Raw genomic sequence first — 22,075 nt, 5'->3', positions numbered from 1 at the left:
TCATGGAGGGGTCTGAAATTGTCATCGTAGGTGCATGTCCACTGTGAGAGACATAATCTAAAAAAAAAAATCCAGAAATCACAATGTATGATTTTTTAACTATTTATTTGTATGATACAGCTGCAAATAAGTATTTGAACACCTGAGAAAGTCAATGTTAATATTTGGTACAGTAGCCTTTGTTTGCAATTACAGAGGTCAAATGTTTCCTGTAGTTTTTCACCAGGATTGCACACACTGCAGGAGGGATTTTGGCCCACTCCTCCACACAGATCTTCTCTAGATCAGTCAGGTTTCTGGCCTGTCGCTGAGAAACACGGTGTTTGAGCTCCCTCCAAAGATTCTCTATTGGGTTTAGGTCTGGAGACTGGCTAGGCCACGCCAGAAACTTGATATGCTTCTTACAGAGCCACTCCTTGGTTATCCTGGCTGTGTGCTTCGGGTCATTGTCATGTTGGAAGACCCAGCCTTGACCCATCTTCAATGCTCTAACTGAGGAAAGGAGGTTGTTCCCCAAAATCTCGCAATACATGGCCCCGGTCATCCTCTCCTTGATACAGTGCAGTCGCCCTGTCCCATGTGCAGAAAAACACCCCCAAAGCATGATGCTACCACCCCCATGCTTCACAGTAGAGATGGTGTTCTTGGGATGGTACTCATCATTCTTCTTCCTCCAAACACGTTTAGTGGAATTATGACCCAAAAGTTCTATTTTGGTCTTATCTGACCACATGGCTTTCTACCATGACTCCTCTGGATCATCCAAATGGTCATTGGCAAACTTAAGACGTGCCTGGACATGTGCTGGTTTAAGCAGGGAAACCTTCCGTGCCATGCATGATTTTAAACCATGACGTCTTAGTGTATTACCAACAGTAACCTTGGAAACGGTGGTCCCAGCTCTTTTCAGGTCATTGACCAGCTCCTCCCGTGTAGTTCTGGGCTGATTTCTCACCTTCCTTAGGATCATTGAGACCCCACGAGGTGAGATCTTGCATGGAGCCCCAGTCCGAGGGAGATTGACAGTCATGTTTAGCTTCTTCCATTTTCTAATGATTGCTCCAACAGTGGACCTTTTTTCACCAAGCTGCTTGGCAATTACCCCGTAGCCCTTTCCAGCCTTGTGGAGGTGTACAATTTTGTCTCTAGTGTCTTTGGACAGCTCTTTGGTCTTGGCCATGTTAGTAGTTGGATTCTTACTGATTGTATGGGGTGGACAGGTGTCTTTATGCAGCTAACAACCTCAAACAGGTGCATCTAATTTAGGATAATAAATGTAGTGGAGGTGGACATTTTAAAGGCAGACTAACAGGTCTTTGAGGGTCAGAATTCTAGCTGATAGACAGGTGTTCAAATACTTATTTGCAGCTGTATCATACAAATAAATAGTTTAAAAATCATATATTGTGATTTTTGGTTTTCTTTTTTAGATTGTGTCTCTCACAGTGGACATGCACCTACGATGACAATTTCAGACTCCTCCATGATTTCTAAGTGGGAGAACTTGCAAAATAGCAGGGTGTTCAAATACTTATTTTCCTCACTGTATATATATATATATATATATATATATATATATATATATATATATATATATATATATATATACAATCAGTTCAAATACTTATTTTCCTCACTGTATATATATATATATATATATATATATATATATATATATATATATATATATATATATATATATATATATACAGTGAGGAAAATAAGTATTTGAACACCCTGCTATTTTGCAAGTTCTCCCACTTAGAAATCATGGAGGGGTCTGAAATTGTCATCGTAGGTGCATGTCCACTGTGAGAGACATAATCTAAAAAAAAAAATCCAGAAATCACAATGTATGATTTTTTAACTATTTATTTGTATGATACAGCTGCAAATAAGTATTTGAACACCTGAGAAAGTCAATGTTAATATTTGGTACAGTAGCCTTTGTTTGTAATTACAGAGGTCAAACGTTTCCTGTAGTTTTTCACCAGGTTTGCACACACTGCAGGAGGGATTTTGGCCCACTCCTCCACACAGATCTTCTCTAGATCAGTCAGGTTTCTGGCCGGTCACTGAGAAACACGGAGTTTGAGCTCCTCCAAAGATTCTCTATTGGGTTTAGATCTGGAGACTGGCTAGGCCACGCCAGAACCTTGATATGCTTCTTACAGAGCCACTCCTTGGTTATCCTGGCTGTGTGCTTCGGGTCATTGTCATGTTGGAAGACCCAGCCTCGACCCATCTTCAATGCTCTAACTGAGGGAAGGAGGTTGTTCCCCAAAATCTCGCAATACATGGCCCCGGTCATCCTCTCCTTAATACAGTGCAGTCGCCCTGTCCCATGTGCAGAAAAACACCCCCAAAGCATGATGCTACCACCCCCATGCTTCACAGTAGGGATGGTGTTCTTGGGATGATACTTATCATTCTTCTTCCTCCAAACAAGTTTAGAGGAATTATGACCCAAAAGTTCTATTTTGGTCTCATCTGACCACATGAGTTTCTCCCATGACTCCTCTGGATCATCCAAATGGTCATTGGCAAACTTAAGACATGCCTGGACATGTGCTGGTTTAAGCAGGGGAACCTTCCGTGCCATGCATGATATCAAACCATGACGTCTTAGTGTATTACCAACAGTAACCTTGGAAACGGTGGTCCCAGCTCTTTTCAGGTCATTGACCAGCTCCTCCCATGTAGTTCTGGGTTGATTTCTAACCTTACTTAGGATCATTGAGACCCCACGAGGTGAGATCTTGCATGGAGCCTCAGTCCGAGGGAGATTGACAGTCATGTTTAGCTTCTTCCATTTTCTAATGATTGCTCCAACAGTGGACCTTTTTTCACCAAGCTGCTTGGTAATTTCCCTGTAGCCCTTTCCAGCCTTGTGGAGGTGTACAATTTTGTCTCTAGTTTCTTTGGACAGCTCTTTGGTCTTGGCCATGTTAGTAGTTGGATTCTTACTGATTGTATGGGGTGGACAGGTGTCTTTATGCAGCTAACGACCTCAAACAGGTGCATCTAATTTAGGATAATAAATGTAGTGGAGGTGGACATTTTAAAGGCAGACTAACAGGTCTTTGAGGGTCAGAATTCTAGCTGATAGACAGGTGTTCAAATACTTATTTGCAGCTGTATCATACAAATAAATAGTTTAAAAATCATATATTGTGATTTCTGGATTTTTTTTTTAGATTATGTCTCTCACAGTGGACATGCACCTACGATGACAATTTCAGACCCCTCCATGATTTCTAAGTGGGAGAACTTGCAAAATAGCAGGGTGTTCAAATACTTATTTTCCTCACTGTATATATATATATATATATATATATATATATATATATATATATATATATATATATATATATGTATGTATGATTGGTCTGAAGGTGTCGATTCGCTGATCCCTAACGATAACAGGTTCTTATCGTTTCTATAGTAATGAAACAAATTCACAAACAACTGCACACAATCTGCTGTTCATAAAAAAAAAAAAAAAAAAAGCAGACTCTTCATCCCTCCCTGCTGTTTACTGATTTATGACATTATACAGCATGACATTTTACACCCGTCCTATCGTTTTGAGTGTCCCTGTTTTGTTTAAGGGTATCGGCTTTCTACTTTCACAGAGTGCTCCGATGCAAATATCGTCTCTGATGTCCACTCTGGAACCGGAGACGGTGACCTTCGAGGTGACGTTCCACGCTCTCGTTTTTTTTTTTGCGCAAACCGTTGTCCAAGGCAAATTAATTACAGGTGTTTTGAGAGAGATGAAGGCAGGTGATGTGACGGCTATATATAAGTGGAGGTTCTGGTGTACATGGCTTGCTCTGTCTCTCTCTCTTGTTTTAATGGCAGACAGACAGCTCCGTCCATCTACAGGCTAAATATACAGACTCCTTACCAGGACGTGGCTATTTATGCCCTGAGGTGTTTAGCCGCCTCAAGTCATAATCAGTTAATCAAAGTGAACAAAATGGTAAATTTGGGTGTGAAAATGTATATACAGTATATTTTTTAATTTGTATTGAATGGACCGACTGGTCCCTTTATTTTCTTTCCCACCTCAATATAGGATTAGTTTTACCTCAAAGTCTACATGAAAAACACACTTCTTTATTACCTTGATGAATATTTTCCAGCATTACCCACAATGCCATGGTGTTCATGGTTCAGTGGAATCTAGTCCTTTTTCATGGCTAACTAAAGATAACGATGCAGCGGCACTTTAGTCCTTAAATCAATCCAGCTGTCAAACACCATCCAAAGAGTCAACTTTGACGCCGTTGTGTTTGTTTTAAACCGAAGGCAACGCTGTTTTCCGGTTCTTAGAGTCCGGCTTCTGCAGCAGCTTCTCCAACGTTCCTCTAAATTACATTTATATTCACGCCATATGGTTGACGCCATTATCCAGGGCAACTGAGCAGTTAAGGGTTAAGGGCCGTGCTCAAGGGTTCAGCTTGGTACAATGCAAGTCCGATGCTTAAACCATTGAACTTCTAATTTCTCATTAAAATAACTACATTCACTAAAACACATTATAAATATTATATAAACTTTTTCCATCAAGTTCAGAGCAGGTACTGAAACGGGCCGCTGTTCAGGACCAAAGGACCTGCGATGATTATTTCAGCCATCACTGCATCGGGTCGGGAAAATTCCAGGTGGCAGACGTGAGGCGTGTATTATTCAGGGTTGCGCCGATGACAGACTTCTGTTTGTTTATAACACTCCGGAGGCTGCGTTCGTGAGTGTGTTAACGCAGCACATGGAACTGGATCTCGTCCGGTTCTCAGCATGTTTACCTGAAGTTTTGGTTCAAACAAGTTCATGCTTCAGTTTCTTTACACCTAAAATCTGTCAATCATTTATCTAATCAGCCCAATGTACTCTTTAACCCACCTGATCAATAGTAATCTCTCTCTCTCTCTCTCTCACACACACACACACACACACACACACACACACACACACACACACACACACACACACACACACACACACACACACACACACATGCAAAGTCAAGCCTGGGGCAGGAGAGGTAACAGTTTTTGTTCTCTATAAGAAATCGCCCTGAGGCTGTATTGAATAAAGACTTAATTGTTTTTTTTCTTTTTCCACACTGAACCAGATCAGAACGTAACAATAATCCATGCTGTCAAGTGGAAACTTCGCTGAACGTTTTTTTTTTTTTTAGATGGAACTGAAATTGCAAACGAACAAACCAGGCCACCTTGTGTCAACCACTGTAAATAATCCAGCTTTATATTAATAAACTAGAAAATGAACCTGCGATATTAGAATCGAGATTGGACCGGGTCCTGACAGAAAGCAGCAGGGTGATGGAGTTTCTCCTTATAAAATTAGAGTGTGTTTGTGGCGATTCATTCAGCCACAAGGGTGTTAGAAAACTCAGGTACTCATGTTGGTGTGATCAGGGGACCTGGGTGTAGTCAGCGTTCACATTCATTCACGTTCTACAAGGTTGAGGAGGTAGCAGGAGATCTTCCACTCCAACCGATGTATCTTCATGGAGCTGGCTTTGTGCATCGTCATGCTGGAACAGATTTGGGTCTCCAAGATCACTTGAAAGGAAGATTTCATGCTCCGGCATTTCGAAGATCTCATACAAATCAATATCCTGGATATTTTTTGATGAAATTTAGTTTCTTCTCTCTGCCGACTATCGTTTGTCACTTCTCACTCCGCTGTCCGGGTGAGAAGTGAAATAAAATCCCCGGGTTACACCGTCGAGAGACTCCTGTTTGTGTATTAAACACCAGAGGTGACGACAAGTAGGTGGATTACAGAGAGCTCATCTCTTTATTTGATACAAATGCTCTAATCATCATCATTAATAATAACAATAAGTTTATCAATAGCTACCTGTTCACAAAAAACAGAATTACACGTAAATCTGCTGTGTGCACGATGACGTCCTCCTGTCTTCAATATTGTGACATGAATTTTTGCACAACATGCACTAAATCTAATGTCCCCGCTTTTTTAAGGAACACATCCTTGAGTTGTGTGTGTGTGTGTGTGTGTGTGTGTGTGTGTGTGTGTGTGTGTGTGTGTGTGTGTGTGCGCGTTTTGAAACTCGCATTCCTACTCCTACTCACCCGCTATACACACAAGGCTAACTTTTAATTAGCCTGCTCCTACAGCTGCTTTTATATTTAACTGCCAATCATGGCCCGATTATACAACCACACACACACACACACACACACACACACGCACACACGCACACACGCACACACGCACACACGCACACACGCACACACGCACACACAAACACAAACACACACAAAGCAGGGAAACTCCGTCGATCTCACTGCATAAACAGCCACTTTGACCTTTCTTGACGCCCATTTGAGGAAAAAAAAATTCATCTCAGTACGACGATCTAATGGCTGCATTTCGCTCTTAAATGTAGAAGAACCATGTGTTCACACACGTCATGCACAACTCGCCGTACAATCCGGTCCCCAGCAGGCGTTCCTACTAGCAGTTGTAGCTACTTGCTGAACCGAGTTGCTCCATATTTGCATAAAGTTACACTCTTCTCTGGACACGCCCACTTCTGATCTCAAACGTTCTTGGTCGATCACGTGTCTGTAATGTGGCATTGAAATTTTTTTTTTAGTGTATAACAGTGATGTATGCTGCTATAACGTGGAAGTTGTAGCTCAGTGGTTAAGGCTCTGGGTTACTGATCAGAATGTCTGGGGTTTAAGCCCTGGTATCACCAAGCTGCCACTATTGGGGCCCCTGAGTAAGGCCCTTAACCATTCAGTGCACCAGAGGCTCTGTATTATGGCTGACCCTGCACTTTGACCCCGGGATCACCAAGCTGCCACTCTCGGGGCCCCCGAGCAAGACCCTCAAACCCTCTGTGCTGACCCTGGGGTTCCTAACGTCAATGGGACATGCGAAGAAAGAAGAACTTTTCTTTCTTTCTGTAGAGTGACTGTGACTATCAAGATAACAAATATCAAAAAATAAATAGTAATAAAAGTAAACGAACGAACAAATGAAAGAAACAAAGAACTTTTTTCCCTCTCTTTCATAAGACTGAGGAAATTTGAGCATATAAGCACGAGGTGTTAAATGTATTTGCACATGCAAATAAAAGATCAATAGTCATTCAGTTCATAATAAACAAAATATAAATAAAAGATCATTATTATAATTATTTATTTATTCTATTTACTAAAATGTGTTTCCACGTTTCATGTAAAGTGAAAATGAGATGGCGTGTACAGTCTGTTGTAGGTGATGGTGTCAGTGCATCTGCGTGCCTGAACCTCCTCAGAGGCTCCTCTTACCTCAGTGAGGGCATGGAGCTGACCTTCCTGCACGCAAACACCCATGAACCTGCAAAAAAAACGAAATAAAAAAAATCAAGGCACAAAAAAAGATCAACATATCGTTTTATTCGGCAGGACGTCCTGTTTCTGTGAACCAACGCTGTGTCTCTTTTACTTTACCGCAGCAAGCTACGAAGAGAAAGAGAAAATCTTCTCCGGCTTCTAAACAATGTCCCTTTAACAAGTTCAGAATGATCTGCTCCAGATGGAGTACGTCCTGTCATTTGTCACCGAGGATTAGCGCGCGACAGCCGGAGGAGATATGATAAGTGAAACGAGACTTTAGGAAAGACCACGTACTCGGTGTAGAGCTCCTGAGGGGATCCTGAGGGGAAATAATGCACAATGAAATATGGAGCCCTGAGAAAAAGATTTCTTTGTGCTTTTTGAACAATTAGTCTTCATTTGCACTTAGAATAACCTCCACTCTTCTGGGAAGATGTTCCACAAGATGGTGTTTGTGGAGATTTGTGGAGGTTCATTCAGCCTCAAGGGTGTTTAGTTAAGTCTGGTAGGTGAGGAGGTCTGGGGGGTTCACATTCATCTCAAAGGTGTTCAGTACGGTTGGAGCTCTATAGCAGGAGATCTTTCCATGTGAGGCAGATCTTCATGGAGCTGGCTTTGTGCACATGGAGATTGTCATGCTGGAACAGGTTTTGGGTCTTGTGATGGGAATATTTCCTGCTACTGCATACAAACACATTGTATACAATCGTGAGCCTCCAAGTTGCTAGTAACAGTATTGAGAAGAAGCAGATCCGGCTGGAAAAGTTAGGTGTCCAATTACTTTTGTGTGGGTCGGGGGGTGGGGGTGGGTTTTTTTGGGGAAATGGAGGTAATTCCATTAATATTCTTTGCTATTGACCAGTAACCAGAGACGTTTGAAGCCTTTGCACCAGATTCTGAAGACGTTTCTGTCGTACCCAAGTGAGAGACGTCTAGACGAATGCCAACAGACAGCAATGACACACACTCACACACTGCTGATGGAGAACACTCACAGCCTGCTAACACATCGCTAACACGTCGCTCTCTCTCTTCCTCCGCTCCCTCTCACTCCGTCTTACACGTCGCATGGCAGCTGGAAGACTCTATTTCTGAAACTCTGTGTCTGAGACAGGTTTATTGTGCTGCGTGTTAGCGAGGCCTCGAAACTACGTGATCTCGCAGTCACGTTCCAGCTGTACGCATGCCAGCGATCGTCAGGGGAGAGCCGCTAATGCCTTCTCAAGAAATCGCTCAAAACAGCCAGAAGACCTTGTAGAGTAATTTCTATTTATTTGAAGAGCTTTTTTGTTGTTGGACATGGCATTGCCTCTCAACTATTTATTTAATAAAAAATTAAAAATAAACGTATTTCTGTAAATGTAGTAGTGAGAAGTGTTATAACAGACATGATGCGAAATGGTTATGGATTAATAATCTTTTATTGTAAAAAAAAAAAAAAAAAAGAAAAAAAAAAAAAAAAAAAAGAACGATTGGTCAATAGTGGACAATAGTGATCAGTGATTGGTCACTGGGAAACAATACTAATCAGTAATAGGTCATTGAGCAAAATAGTGATCAGTGATTGGTCACTGAGAAACAACAGTGATCAGTAAGTAGTCATTAGGAATCAACGGAGATCAGTGATTGGTTGCTGGTAGTAATGGTGATCAGTAATAGGTCTTTAGATAAAAATGATAATCAGTGATAAGTATTTAGGAAACAAAGGTGATCAGTGTGATTGGTCAATGGGAAACAACAGTGATCAGAAAATAGTCATTGGTGATCAATGGTGATCAGTGATTAGTTTATTGGTAATAATGGTGATCAGTGATTGGTTTATTGGTAATAATGGCGATCAGTGATTATTGGTAATAATGGCGATCAGTGATTAGTTTATTGGTAATAATGGCGATCAGTGATTGGTTTATAGGTAATAAAGGCGATCAGTGATTAGTTTATTGGTAATAATGGCGATCAGTGATTATTGGTAATAATGGCGACCAGTGATTTTTTTATTGGTAATAATTGCGATCGGTGATTAGTTTATTGGTTATAATGGCGATCAGTGATTGGTTTATAAGTAATGATGGCGATCAGTGATTGGTTTATAAGTAATGATGGCGATCAGTGATTGGTTTATAAGTAATGATGGCGATCAGTGATTGGTTGTTAATAATAGTGATCAGCAATTGATCTTTAGAAAACAATAATGATCAGTGAAAGTGAACACAATAGTGTTGAATCGAGTGAATCTGTTTGTAAAACCAGCAGCTATGAAGCGAGCAGCAGAACTGTATCCAGTGCAGGAAAGTCTTTACAGTATGATAAAAAAAAATCACTAGATTTATTAATAAGCTCTTAAAAAAAGCCATTCGTATTATAGGTCTATTTAAATCTACTGTCTATCTATTAGAGCCTCTGATCCCCTGGGTCCCCCGTTGCCCCACCCGGGGCAATTCCACACCACACCACACCAATTTAGGAGTGACTCCGGGGAGTTATGGCGTAATAAACTACAGGTCTGACATTTACTCGTTGGGTCTTTTTCCAAATAACAAAGACCCCCTTAGTCAGCGCTCGGGGCCTTTCGCCCCCGTTCCAGCAGGACACAACAATGACGTGATTGTGAAAAACACACACAAGCCTCCCCTCCCTTTCTCTCTCTCTCTCTCTCTCTCTCTCTCTCTCTCTCTCTCATTCTGCTGTACAAACACAGAGCACGGAAATAGAGCGATCCTGAAACGAGCCGTCTGAACTGCGGTTCCATTTATAGACAAATGTGCACATCTGGGGTTTTTTCTTTTTCTTTTTTACAAGACTGTAGTTTTCCACAGATGGCCACAAAAAACGGCAGACGCTACAAATCGAATCAACAGACGAGGGATGAGAATCGGAGCTTTACGATGCACGTCTTCCCCGAAGCTTTCCAGTGTTCTCCGAGTTAGCTCAAGATTCGTCTGTACTAATGACCTCATCCCTACTTACAGCACTGACCAACCACTCTATATCTGTATATACTGACCGATATAGACATTCATGTCTTGTTTCTTTAACAACGAACTCTAAACTCTAAAATTAACTCTATTACATGTAGGATTAAAGTTTACAAGGTATCACACCATCCAAAAGTATTTGCATATCGTATGTGATTGGCTAAAAGCTATAAAGCTTGTTTTGTGACATCACAAACAGGGCTTTTTATCTATATTTAATATTATGTTTAGACACTTGTGCCTGCAGAATAACAGCAGGCACATTTCTTGACTATGACATGGTACCTTGTAACCTTTAACCTTTAAGCGACTCTATTGTGCGACTCGACCTGAGAACACCATCTGAACATTGAAGCATGGTGGTGGCAGCATCATGTTGAAATTGACCTCATGGTTGCCTCTCTGACTTCTCTGGCACTTAAATTTGGTCGACGGTTTTCCATTTGCTTATTCTTTTATAATAACGAGCTCAAAACGTTTACAAAGACCTCTTTAAAATCCATTCGGAAGGTTTTAGGATCATGTTTTGGTCATGAGGAGATTAAAAACCGCATCGACTTTCTAATTCATTTTATGTTGATGGAAAACCCCTGTAACGTCTGAAAGTCTAATCCAGAATTTTATATGATGCACCATGGCTTCTATTATGGATATGTGTGTGTGTGTGTGTGTGTGTGTGTGTGTCTGACCTGAGAATGTTGGGGTGTGAGAGTCGGTTCATAAGTTGCACTTCTCGCAGCATGTTGGCTCGGTTGCTGCTCAGCTTGTTCATCTTCAGAGCCATCACCTGGCCTGAGGCTTTGTGACGAACCTACACACAAACACAAACATATACACAATATATACTTGTGCTGATGTGAATCGCATCAACAGAATAGAATAATACACCGTGTCATGCTTTGTTTAGAGAAAACTAATCAACCCCTTCTAACCAATCACAATTAAGAAAAAAAAACAGATGGAAATAATGAATGGAATGGAAAAGGGTGAGGACAGGAGGCAGGGCATGAACGTTTTTAAGACTTTCTTCAGAAACTCTGACTAACAACACCGATTTTGATTCCAGGAGAACCTCAAGTGAAATGCTTTGTGCACCAGCAGGCTGAGAAGATCTCAATCCTCCAGCCTTCTTCACGGTGATTAAAGCTTGACGTGGAATGACTAATCGTTCACAGTGCGTGAAACCTCTCTCGGATCGTCAGATAACCTGCTCTCAGTCACATTTCTTCATTTCCTCTTCATGTCAAAGCTTCTTTCATGGACTAAAATATGTCGAGCGATAAAACCACAGGAAGTTTCGTTGACAAGTGCGTGAAAAGAAAAAAAAAAGTAGAATCAGTCTTGGCCAGAACTTCTTAAGCAGAGCACAGAAGAAACTCTGTGGTGTGTTACAAAAGAAATTACCAACGCTAACAACCCAAATGACTGGTTAAGGTCACAATATGTCATTAAATTGATGCTAGTTCAGAGAGATTTGCGTCTATACACACACACACACACACACACACACACACACACACACACACACACACACACACACACACACACACACACACACGATTGAGAGTATGGATTGCATGCTATTCATCTAAATTGTTTCCACCACAGCTAGAGAGGAACTTCTTCAGGTATTACAAACCTGAGAGGAACTTCTCTCCAGAAAGGACACACACACAATAATATAGTAATTGTTTGAGCTATTATTAGATTAGATTAGATTAGATTATTAGATTAGCATTTCGTAGCAACTACAAACTCACAATCATTGGAAATAACAAAAGCAAAAGCGGTGGAGGCAAAGCTTTAAGAACGTCCACCTCAGAAACATCCACCGGTTTTAATGAAATAAAGTGAAAGACTTTGGGACTGAACTCCACACATATATCTCAACAATTGGCGAGTGGTGATGAAAATGTCTGGATCTGATTCTGGTTCTGAGGAGAGGACACGAGGAGTCAGAGGGCCATGTATAATGTTCTCATGCTGATCTACAGCCCAACTGCAGAGCGAGCAGTCTGGTGGAAACACAAGCCCAGACAGTCACTCTATAAAGTATACAGTGGTCCAGACGACCTGCTACACAACCATTCTAGCTAACAGTTCACATGTGCGACAGGAACAATCCATTATATGCATCATACCAGAGTGTAAAGCAGAATATTGGACTTTCCCTTTCTTCAAACCTGTGTGCTTCATACACTATACAGACAAAAGTAATGGGACACCTGATCCTTCCTGCCATATGTGGTTCTTCTCCAAACTGTTACCAAAAAGCTGGAGGCACACAATTGTACAGGACGTCTATAATCAAATTCGGCTTTAACTTGGGAACCCAAACGTGTTCCAGCATGGCAATGCCCCTGTGCACAAAGCCAGCTCCATGAAGATTATTATGGTTCACATGGTTTGGAGAAGATCTTAAGTGGCCTGCTATAGAGTTTTGATCTCATCCCTACTGAACACCTTTGAGATGAATGTGAACGCTGACTGCACCCCAGGTCTCCTCACCTACATTAGACTTTACTAACACCCTTGTGGCTGATGAACACAAATGTCCACAAGTACATTCCAAATTTTTTATAAGGATTTATAAGAAGGATTTATATAGGGGAGTGGTGGCTCCAGCGGTTAAGGCGCTGGGTTGCCGATCGGAAGGTCTGGGGTTCGAGCCCCGGTATCGCCAAGCTGCCACTCTTGGGCCCTTGAGCAAGGCCCTTAACCCTCTATGCTCCGGGGGTCCCTTATGAGGGAAATATCAAGGTCCGTGACGTCGGAGTGACGTGGGGCCGCCTTCCCGTGGGCTCACCACCTGCAGGAGGGACCGTAAGGGACGGTGCTGTGAGGATTGGGCAGCAGTCGAAGGCGGGGGCCTGCTTAGACTGCTTCCCCCGCGACCCGAATTACGGATAAGCGGGAGAAAATGAATGAATGAAAGGATTTATAAGAAGCAATTTGGACTAAATGTGGAATGTGATGCTCAAAAAGCACCGAATGTATGACCAGGTGTCTGCAAACTTTTATGTAACGCAACATAGTGTATATAAATCAGCTAGAAAACTTATTTATTAGAAATGTATTCTCTTTCTTCAAACCAATGACAATTTGGTCCCAAAGTCCACCTCCAGGCTTACAAACCAATCCTTTCCACCTTGGGGATGTTTTTTACCATGGAGATCTGTTCAAACTCTGTCTACCGTGGCCATCTGGTTCAATCTCCTGTGAAACCTTACTACCTAGGTATCCACTTTCCTGTCTTAGGAAAACATTCAACCATAGACATACATTCATTCAAATGATTTCTAAAACCATTCAAACATGGGTATAGGTTTCATAGCGTATTTGAAAAAATCAGTTTGGGATCTGATATTAAACCGTTCCACCATGGTCATCTGTCCGGATCAACAATGAAACCATTCAAGCATGGCCATCTGATCAAGTTTCAGGCCATAATAAGAATTAATGCAATCCATGTCCCATTGTTTTCTGTTTGTTTTAAAGGTTAAGCCACTTGTTTCTAAGAGATTACTTGGGTATAAATGGCACACTAAAAAAGCCAACAATAAGAAATCATGGGGCGAATAAATGCCATTGTTAGGGATGCAGATAAAAATCTAACAGGCTAGACATGGGGCAGTTAGAACAAAACCAGTTCTTCACATGCAATGGGGTCCTGATCGTGTGAAATGGTCTTCAACTCTAACAGTCGTTCCTATACCACCTCTCAACCTCCTGAAGCATAAACAGTGGCGTCCACTTCCAAGAATCTCCACTTTGAGAGAGGATGCAGGCGAGCAGCTCTGCACGTCCAGCAGGGATGATGAGATTCCCTGATTTGTAACGGCGCATCGCCATTAAAGTTAACAATGTGATGCACCGCTTAAAAGAAAGAGTGTGCATCGTTTTTAAACGAATTTGCACCGGTAAAAACGATTTATTGATATATCATTATTAGTAGATGCGCTTGGTTTTTATAAATTTAGAAAGTGACCGATTTTGTGACCAATATTTTAGATGTAAATAGATTTTCTCGTCGCTAAACCGTCTCTCCAGCAAGTTCTCTCAGCACCGCTGCTGCTACGTGAATATGACGTATCGCAACGCTACGAAGAGAGAGGCGTGTCCTGAGAGTCACGTAGAATACAGATTAACATGGCAGAGGTAGAGCTGTAACTTCCTGGACATCTTATTTTTTAACATTGCATCGTATTGCTTCGAATCACACTGTTGAATTGAATTGAAATCTGATCGTACCAGTAGCTGCTTCATATCTATCTTTAATGTATCGTTGGCTATGCATCGAGATGCAAATCACATCGGCCTCAGTCATCTAGACCAGGGGTCATTAACTCCTGTCCTTAAGGCCACCTGGCCCGAACAGTTTGTTCCTCCTACCTTCAACATACCATTCTTTTCCAATGATGGTGAAAGACGCAATTACCGAAAAACCCTTACGCGTCCACACCTTCCAGCAGGTGTACCTCGAAGATCAAAGTCCAATGCGTTTTATAAAACGAGACCTTTAAGAAGACCAGAAGGTACTACAGGACGTAACGTTTGATCGACCTGCCCAGCAGCATAAACAGAACAAAATTCCGTTACCTTATAAACCTCTGAGAAGAACCCGGAGCCGATCCATTCGCATATAAAGTCATCAAGGCGTGTCAGGCAGGAGAAGGCACTGATGAGGGCACGGTAGGAAGAAGGACACACCCTGTCCGTTTGGGCAGGACCTGTCTCTGCCTCGAACACTGCTCCGTCCAGGTCCTCCAGTCGATCAGGCCGCCTGGGGAACCCAGCAATGGAGTTGCGCTTGCTCCTCTCCATTGCTAAGTGCTGCACGACTGATGTGGCGGACAAGTCTTTAATCAGGCCTTCACATTTTCTACGCAGTGACGGTCTTCCTCAGACCTGTGAAATCAGAAGAGACAGAAATCGATGTTATCTAGACATTAACTCACTCTCGGTCACATTATTCCTCATAACGGAGATGTAAAAAGGCTTGAATCATGAGGGGGAAAACATTTGTTTTAAATACCAAAAATATGAGGCATTGTTTCATTTTTATTTTACGTAATCTGAATGACGTAAAAATATTACTACATTTGAAAAAAACACTGACATTTCCTTTAATTGTGAGAAGGATTGTTTGCTCAAGAACGAGAAGATGAACTATGGGGCAACATGAACTGATGTCATAAACAAACCGAGGCAAAAAGAGCACATTTTTTCGTAGCTGAAAAAGTAAACTTTGCTCCCTCTCTGTTTACAGATTGATTACAGCCATCTTGAGTTCTATGTGTTTGCCTGGACGCGGTGCTCTTTCAAAACAGGAACGCCCTTGTGGTGAGATGAATATTTACTTGAACCCATCCTCGAGACTCTGGTAGCGTAGTGGCAATAATTTCTTTGTCATCAATAAGTAAGTGGCTTGAATGGCAGTAAAACCGTTACATTACAACATTGCTCTTTACAGAGTAGAACAAATAATATGTGATCAGTGAAATAAACTGCACCGGACCTCGACTCGACCCCTGAGGAACACCTGGTTCTGGTATTAAGTGTAAAAATGTCAAGGCTTTTCCACCTATACAACAAACCTGACAAAACAAATTATTATTAGCTGAGTTGTTACATTATTATCATTAAACTAAAAGTTACCACTTAGCCTAGCTATACTGTATTGCCAAATGTATTGGGACACCTGACATTTCCAGCCATATGTGCCTCTTTCCCAAATTTTGGCACAAACAAAGTTGGATTGTATAGAATGTCTTTGGATGAAATTTTCTCTTCACTTAAACTAGGAGATCCGAACCTGTTGCAGCATGACAATGTCCCTGTGCACAAAGCCAGCTCCATGAAGATATTTATCTGTGTAAAGCTGCCTTGAGACAATGTTCATTGTTAAAACCGCTATACAAATTGAATTGAATATTCTCTACATGGTTTTAAAGATGTGGAAGATCCCCAACTATAGAGCTCTGAAATGAACACTTTGGGATGAATCCGCTGACTGTTCTCACAAGCCTCCTTACCTCACCTCAATCAGTATCTGACCTTACTAACACCCTTGTGGCTGAATAAATTTCCACAAAATTTTGTGGAACATCTTTCCAGAATGGTGGAGGTTATTATAACAGAAATTAGGGACTAAATGTGCAATGAATGGACATTCGGGGCCACCCAGATGAGGATGCGCTCCATTTTTGAGTCTGGTTCCTCTCAAGGTTTCTTCCTTATACCGTCTTAAGAGAGTTTTTCCTTGCCACAGTCACCACTGGCTTGCTCATCAGGAAAAAACAATTACTACCTTCTAGGCAATAAACTTACACCAAACAAATATAATTGAATTGAACTGAATGTGGAATGGGATGCTCAAAACAGGACATGCATACAAATCCTATGGTCAGGTTTCCACAACTTTGTGTGAATGAATGCCTACAAATGATGATGATAATTGACAGAACGGGTTTTGACGCAACCCTAATCAATCCAAGGTAACTAGTCTAGCTAGCGCATTTTTACGACGTCCCATGTTTCCGTAACAGCACTGGTATTGGTAGCGTTCGGGTTGAAGAAAACGCTATCGAGGTTGTTAAATTGTATTTAAATTGTATTCAAATTTTCACTCAATAAAAAGTAGCTATCGTATAATAATATATAAACGTTGGTAAATTGGCTGCTGGCACAAGTGTTTAGTTTAAATTGCAATCAATTTAATTACTAAATAATAAATTCGTGGTTGTACAATTTTAATTGTTAACAATATGTTACACAATTATTTTTACTGAATTTGAAATCGCCGTTTGTTTTATTTAAAAAATATATAAATAATATCACAATACTGGCAAAATCTCAAGAAAACGTGAATCATGATATCATTATCACAATATATATATATATATATTTATGTTATATATTATGATATTATGTTATGACACCCCCCCCCCAAAGAAATTTTTATTTTTTTCCACTGACCAGCATCTTGAAATGCATTAAAAGCGATGTTGCATTTGATTTCCACCACGCACCAATGAACCAAGCGTTTCCCCTCATTCATCTAAAAAAAACTCAGTATACGGATGAACTGCGGCGCCGTAACGTTTTATTTCTGAACGGAAAAGAGAAAAAAAAAACGAGATAATGTGCAGCTTTGCCAGGACCTAAACACAAGCTTCTCTCTCAGTTTCGTACCGCACCCCAATTTAGAAGCAAAAAAAACGTGAAAGTTGCCAGCATTCCTCGAGCTGTTCCTCTCAAGAGGCCGGGTCAAACCGATCGCCGAGCGGGTAAAAGTGCATCTGACATGGATCCTCTCGTACTCTGGACAGAGGAAGCAGAGAGCGGAGATGGTGCAGCTGGAGCAACACTGAAGTCTATATTTAATCAGGCATCTCACTCCTATTTTTCACCGACTTTACTGCCAGAGTGAGCACGGTGTTCGGTTCTCCGGTTTTAAGAACTGGGCTGCGTTTCCATTTGATGAAGGCACGACGTAACGTATTTAGATGTGCGATTCGACTCGACTTCAATCGAATGTGTGGTGTTCCTCATGTTGGTGTACAACAGCACCGTTAAGATATATCCGCGTTCACGGCGTTAAAGTTCTCGCGCGGTTCTTCAGGCAGAAGGGAATTGAGCAACCGAACGTTTCACGAGAAACCATTTGTGATTCGACTCAAATGTGTCGTGCGTCACGAAACGCGAGTTGCTAAACTGAATCGCGCAGAATTCACTACATTTAGCGAGATCTTCTAATTCAACTCTTGTAAACCATATCTACATGTACCTGGCCTTGTGCACAGGGGCAGTGTCATGCTGGAACAGGTTTGGATGAAAAGGTGAGAAAATTCCACAAATGTCCTTTACAATTGTGTGAATACTTTTGATACATCAGTATTTTTCACCACAAAATACAAGAGGAGATGAAGCTGGAGAAATTGGTCAGGATTATGACACCATCTCTACAAGCTGGGATGTTCTGTATGTAAAGAAACAGATAGTCAGCTGTCTATAGGATTATAATGAACAAAAACTCATCACACAGCAACATAAACATCTACAAACACCTTCATGGCGTTCGAGTCAGACTGCATCTACAGGAACGCTTCGGGTCAAGAAACTTTTTGGATTGAAATCAGTCTGTAGCCAGTGAATTGTTCAGATTAATGCATTTTAATAAAATATCTTTAATGTCAGAAGTTTTATAATAATAGCGACACTTGAATTAAGAAACGTGACTTGTTTGCTTGTACACTTCCCCAAATCCAGGTTTCAGAAACTGGCTGCGGATGTCAACACAAGTCATGACTCTGTGATGTTTTTTTTGCCCTGACATGTCTCCGTGGTGTTTCTCAGAGACTACCTGAAAGTTGCAGGTGTTTTTCTGGACTGAGCTGAACAATAACATACCTGGCATTCCCCAGATCAGAACTGAGATTTTGATAAGCATCCGAAACTAAATCGTCTGCTTGTACAAACACGTTGCGAAACACATCGGATATTTCCTTTTCTGAAAAATGTCAGAGTCAGCTTTCAGAAGATAAAGAAGTGTCTATCATGTATGCAGGGCCCATATGATGAATCTCCCACTGCAGATTAAAGCTCAGGAGAACACCATGGCAGCCACGGTGCGAGCGCTAGCAGGAACGAGTGAAAGAAAATGACAATCGGGAAACGAGTTCACACATTGTGACGGTGGAGAAGTGAGAAGGATCCTGGATTATCACTCGAGGTGTTAAATCGGCACCTACAGCAGTAAATTAAACTCTTTGTGTCCATTTGGACTTATATAACCCGACTCCGCTGTGCAGTGAACCGATCCAACCCCTCAAAGGGCCACCACACACCCATGAGCTCGTCCAAATATATAAAAGCTAAATTTAACGCTGTAATGAGCAAAGCGACACATCAAGGGCTAATTCTTCCCTGTAAAAACCTTCCAAACACTCTAAAGCCTGGCTTAACAGTGATGTCCCAACCAGGCACTCCAGAGTCGTAGCAACTCTTCACTTAACACCATCAGGACTGACTCAACACTAACAGAGGGCTTATCAACATTCTAAAGGGCACTCCACGAGTCAAGGGCTGACTCAACACTCCTCAGGGACAACAACAGTAAAACAGCTGATAAAGTCTCGACCACTGTAAAGCGACATTTCAGCACTCATTTAAACACAATACAACCCACCCATCCAGAGAAAGATCAATTCAACACTCAAAAATAGGCCAACTCAAAAGGTTAACTCAGTCCTTTTAGTGCCAACTCAACCCTCAAAAGGTTAACTCTGTCCTCTCAGTGTCAAGGCAACACTCAAACTGTGAACTCGGTCCTCAGTGCCAACTCGACCCTCAAGGGTTTAACCCAGTCCTTTTAGTGCCAACTCGACCCTCAAAGGTTTAACCCAGTCCTTTAAGTGCCAACTCGACCCTCAAGGGTTTAACCCAGTCCTTTTAGTGCCAACTCGACCCTCAAGGGTTTAACCCAGTCCTTTTAGTGCCAACTTGACCCTCAAAGGTTTAACCCAGTCCTTTTAGTGCCAACTTGACCCTCAAAGGTTTAACCCAGTCCTTTTAGTGCCAACTGGACCCTCAAAGGTTTAACCCAGTCCTTTTAGTGCCAACTCGACCCTCAAGGGTTTAACTCGACCCTCAGCACCAACTGAACCCTCAAAAGTTTAATCCAGTCCTCATATCACTAACTCAACCGCCAAAAGTTGAACTCAACCCTCAAAAGGTCAACCCAGTCTTTTCGGTACCAACTCAACCCTTTCAACCCACAAAAAGCCAACTAAACTCCTCAGAGACTCAAAAGCCGGTTCAAACTTTGAAACACCAACTTATAACACTAACACTCAAATTAACCAAACCTTTAACAATTTAAACTAAACGCACCGACTCTAAACACCGTACACACCACCACCACTCCACACTCAACTCAAAACCTCTCAAAACCAATTCACACCCCAAAGACCAATTCACTAACTCAACCCTGGAACCTGCAAAAGGTTAATTCCCCTCAACCCAACATCATAAATCAACACTCCCCAGGTGAACTTTTACCCACATCAACACTGCAGTCCAGACCAACAAATACATCAATCTGACCTGGATGTCAAGAACCAACTAAACCAACTAAACTCTGCTGATCTTCATCCATTCAAACTGTTCATGTGCTGATTCCAGTTATAATGCAACCTCTTTACCAAGAAATACCTAACCATGATTACGCTTATTGCAGGTACATGACTGAGGAGTTCATCAGGAAATGAAAGTTAAGATCTGAAGAGATGCAGAACTTTATGGTTCTTCATCAAGTGCATGCATCAGGAGGATAGTCTGCAGAGCATGCACAAAATGCACAGTGCTGCAGATTAATGGTCCTGGAGAACCAGAAGCATGCAACAAGTGAAACACACACACACACACACACACACACACACACACACACACACACACAATATCTTGCATTAAATGGAAACTGCAAAAGTGCAATTCTTGTATTCCTAGTGCATGGCTTCCAGACACCTGGGGGTATTACCTTGATTGTCCGTCTTGTCCTGAAGTTGTGCGAGTCTTTATTTACTCCCATTGCACTTCAGGGGACGACATTATAAACGCGTTTCTCCTCCGAATGGATCCATAAACAGGGAGTTTCTCGTGCACTACAGAATTTCAGCGAGGCGCGAGCGCAACCAATACAGAAGAAAAGTAAACAAAACGCGACGGCTCTTTTTTTCCCCCGCAGACTTTTTCTTTTGTTTCTAATTACATACTCCTTTTTTTAACATATAAATCAAATTTTCCAAATATCTCTAAATCTAAAGCTGGGTAAGAAAATCCACCACTATAAAAAACCGTTCTCTCGAGTCCAATCTGCGTCAAAACACAGCCGAAGTATATCCCCGACTTCAACCCCTTTCTGCAACTCCGTGAGCTGTATCCCAAATAGCTCACAATTTCCAAAAAGAGTGCACTACGTTTCCTCGGTGCGGCTTTGATTTCATACCCTAGCTAGTGTACTAATCCAGGAAGTAAACTTGCATTTGATCTTCATCCGGCCGCTCCCCCTTTAACACCAAGTCGCATTTTCGGAGCAATCAAGATTGACAGTTAAGAGAGCCAATCAACATCGAGAACAGGGTTTGATTGACGTGTCCTGTATCCAATAAGCAAAGAGACGCTTGCCGATTTGGACCAATCAGATCCTTCATTGCCTGAACGTCTGAATAATAATTTCGACGTCGTTTTCGCCTGAACGTTAGCAAACAACTCACATAAACTAGCATAATAAATATGCGTTAAAAATGAATTAATATGAATAAAAAAACCGACTTTCTTTTTCAGAAAGGTACTTCAGGAGACATTTTTATTCTATATATATGAATTCTTATACGTTTTGTGGAAAAAATAAACGATAATATTTAACTTGTTAAAAATTCGTAAGAAAAAAAAAACTTTATTTAAAATTAGGTTAGGCTTTAAAAAAAAAAAATCATCTTTCTAAATAACAGCGTTTACTGACTAAATAAAAATATTAACATTAATAAATTACCTCCCTTAATTCAGCTGTAAACTTCAAGGCCGCATCCCAAATACTCTTTGTTCCCTATAAAAGCGCACTACACGCCCTTGCTTGTTTGTTCTGTACTATAAAGGCGCCTACGCCCTACGTAGTGCACTTGGAAACCATTTTGGATTAAGCCAGTTGCA

At 41.4% G+C, this 22,075-nt stretch overlaps 1 protein-coding gene across 1 annotated transcript in view; it reads right to left on the bottom strand.

Moving 5' to 3' along the window:
* Positions 1 to 21,970, bottom strand: part of tesk2 (testis associated actin remodelling kinase 2) — a 29,498-nt gene extending 7,528 nt beyond the window's left edge. The window contains exons 1-4 of the mRNA XM_083525771.1: positions 20,904 to 21,970; positions 14,963 to 15,271; positions 11,053 to 11,174; positions 7,341 to 7,389 (exon numbers count right to left, since the gene is read on the bottom strand). Coding sequence (XP_083381897.1) covers positions 7,341 to 7,389; positions 11,053 to 11,174; positions 14,963 to 15,187 — 396 coding nt within the window. The 5' untranslated portion in view covers positions 15,188 to 15,271; positions 20,904 to 21,970. The remainder of the gene's footprint in view (positions 1 to 7,340; positions 7,390 to 11,052; positions 11,175 to 14,962; positions 15,272 to 20,903) is intronic.
* Between the last annotated feature and the right edge of the window lie 105 nt (positions 21,971 to 22,075).

This window comes from Silurus aristotelis (assembly GCF_946808225.1).
Source record: "Silurus aristotelis genome assembly, chromosome: 22".
Taxonomy (NCBI): domain Eukaryota; kingdom Metazoa; phylum Chordata; class Actinopteri; order Siluriformes; family Siluridae; genus Silurus; species Silurus aristotelis.
The sequence above is the reverse complement of the archived record's forward strand: the minus strand, read 5'-3'. Positions and strand labels throughout refer to the sequence as shown.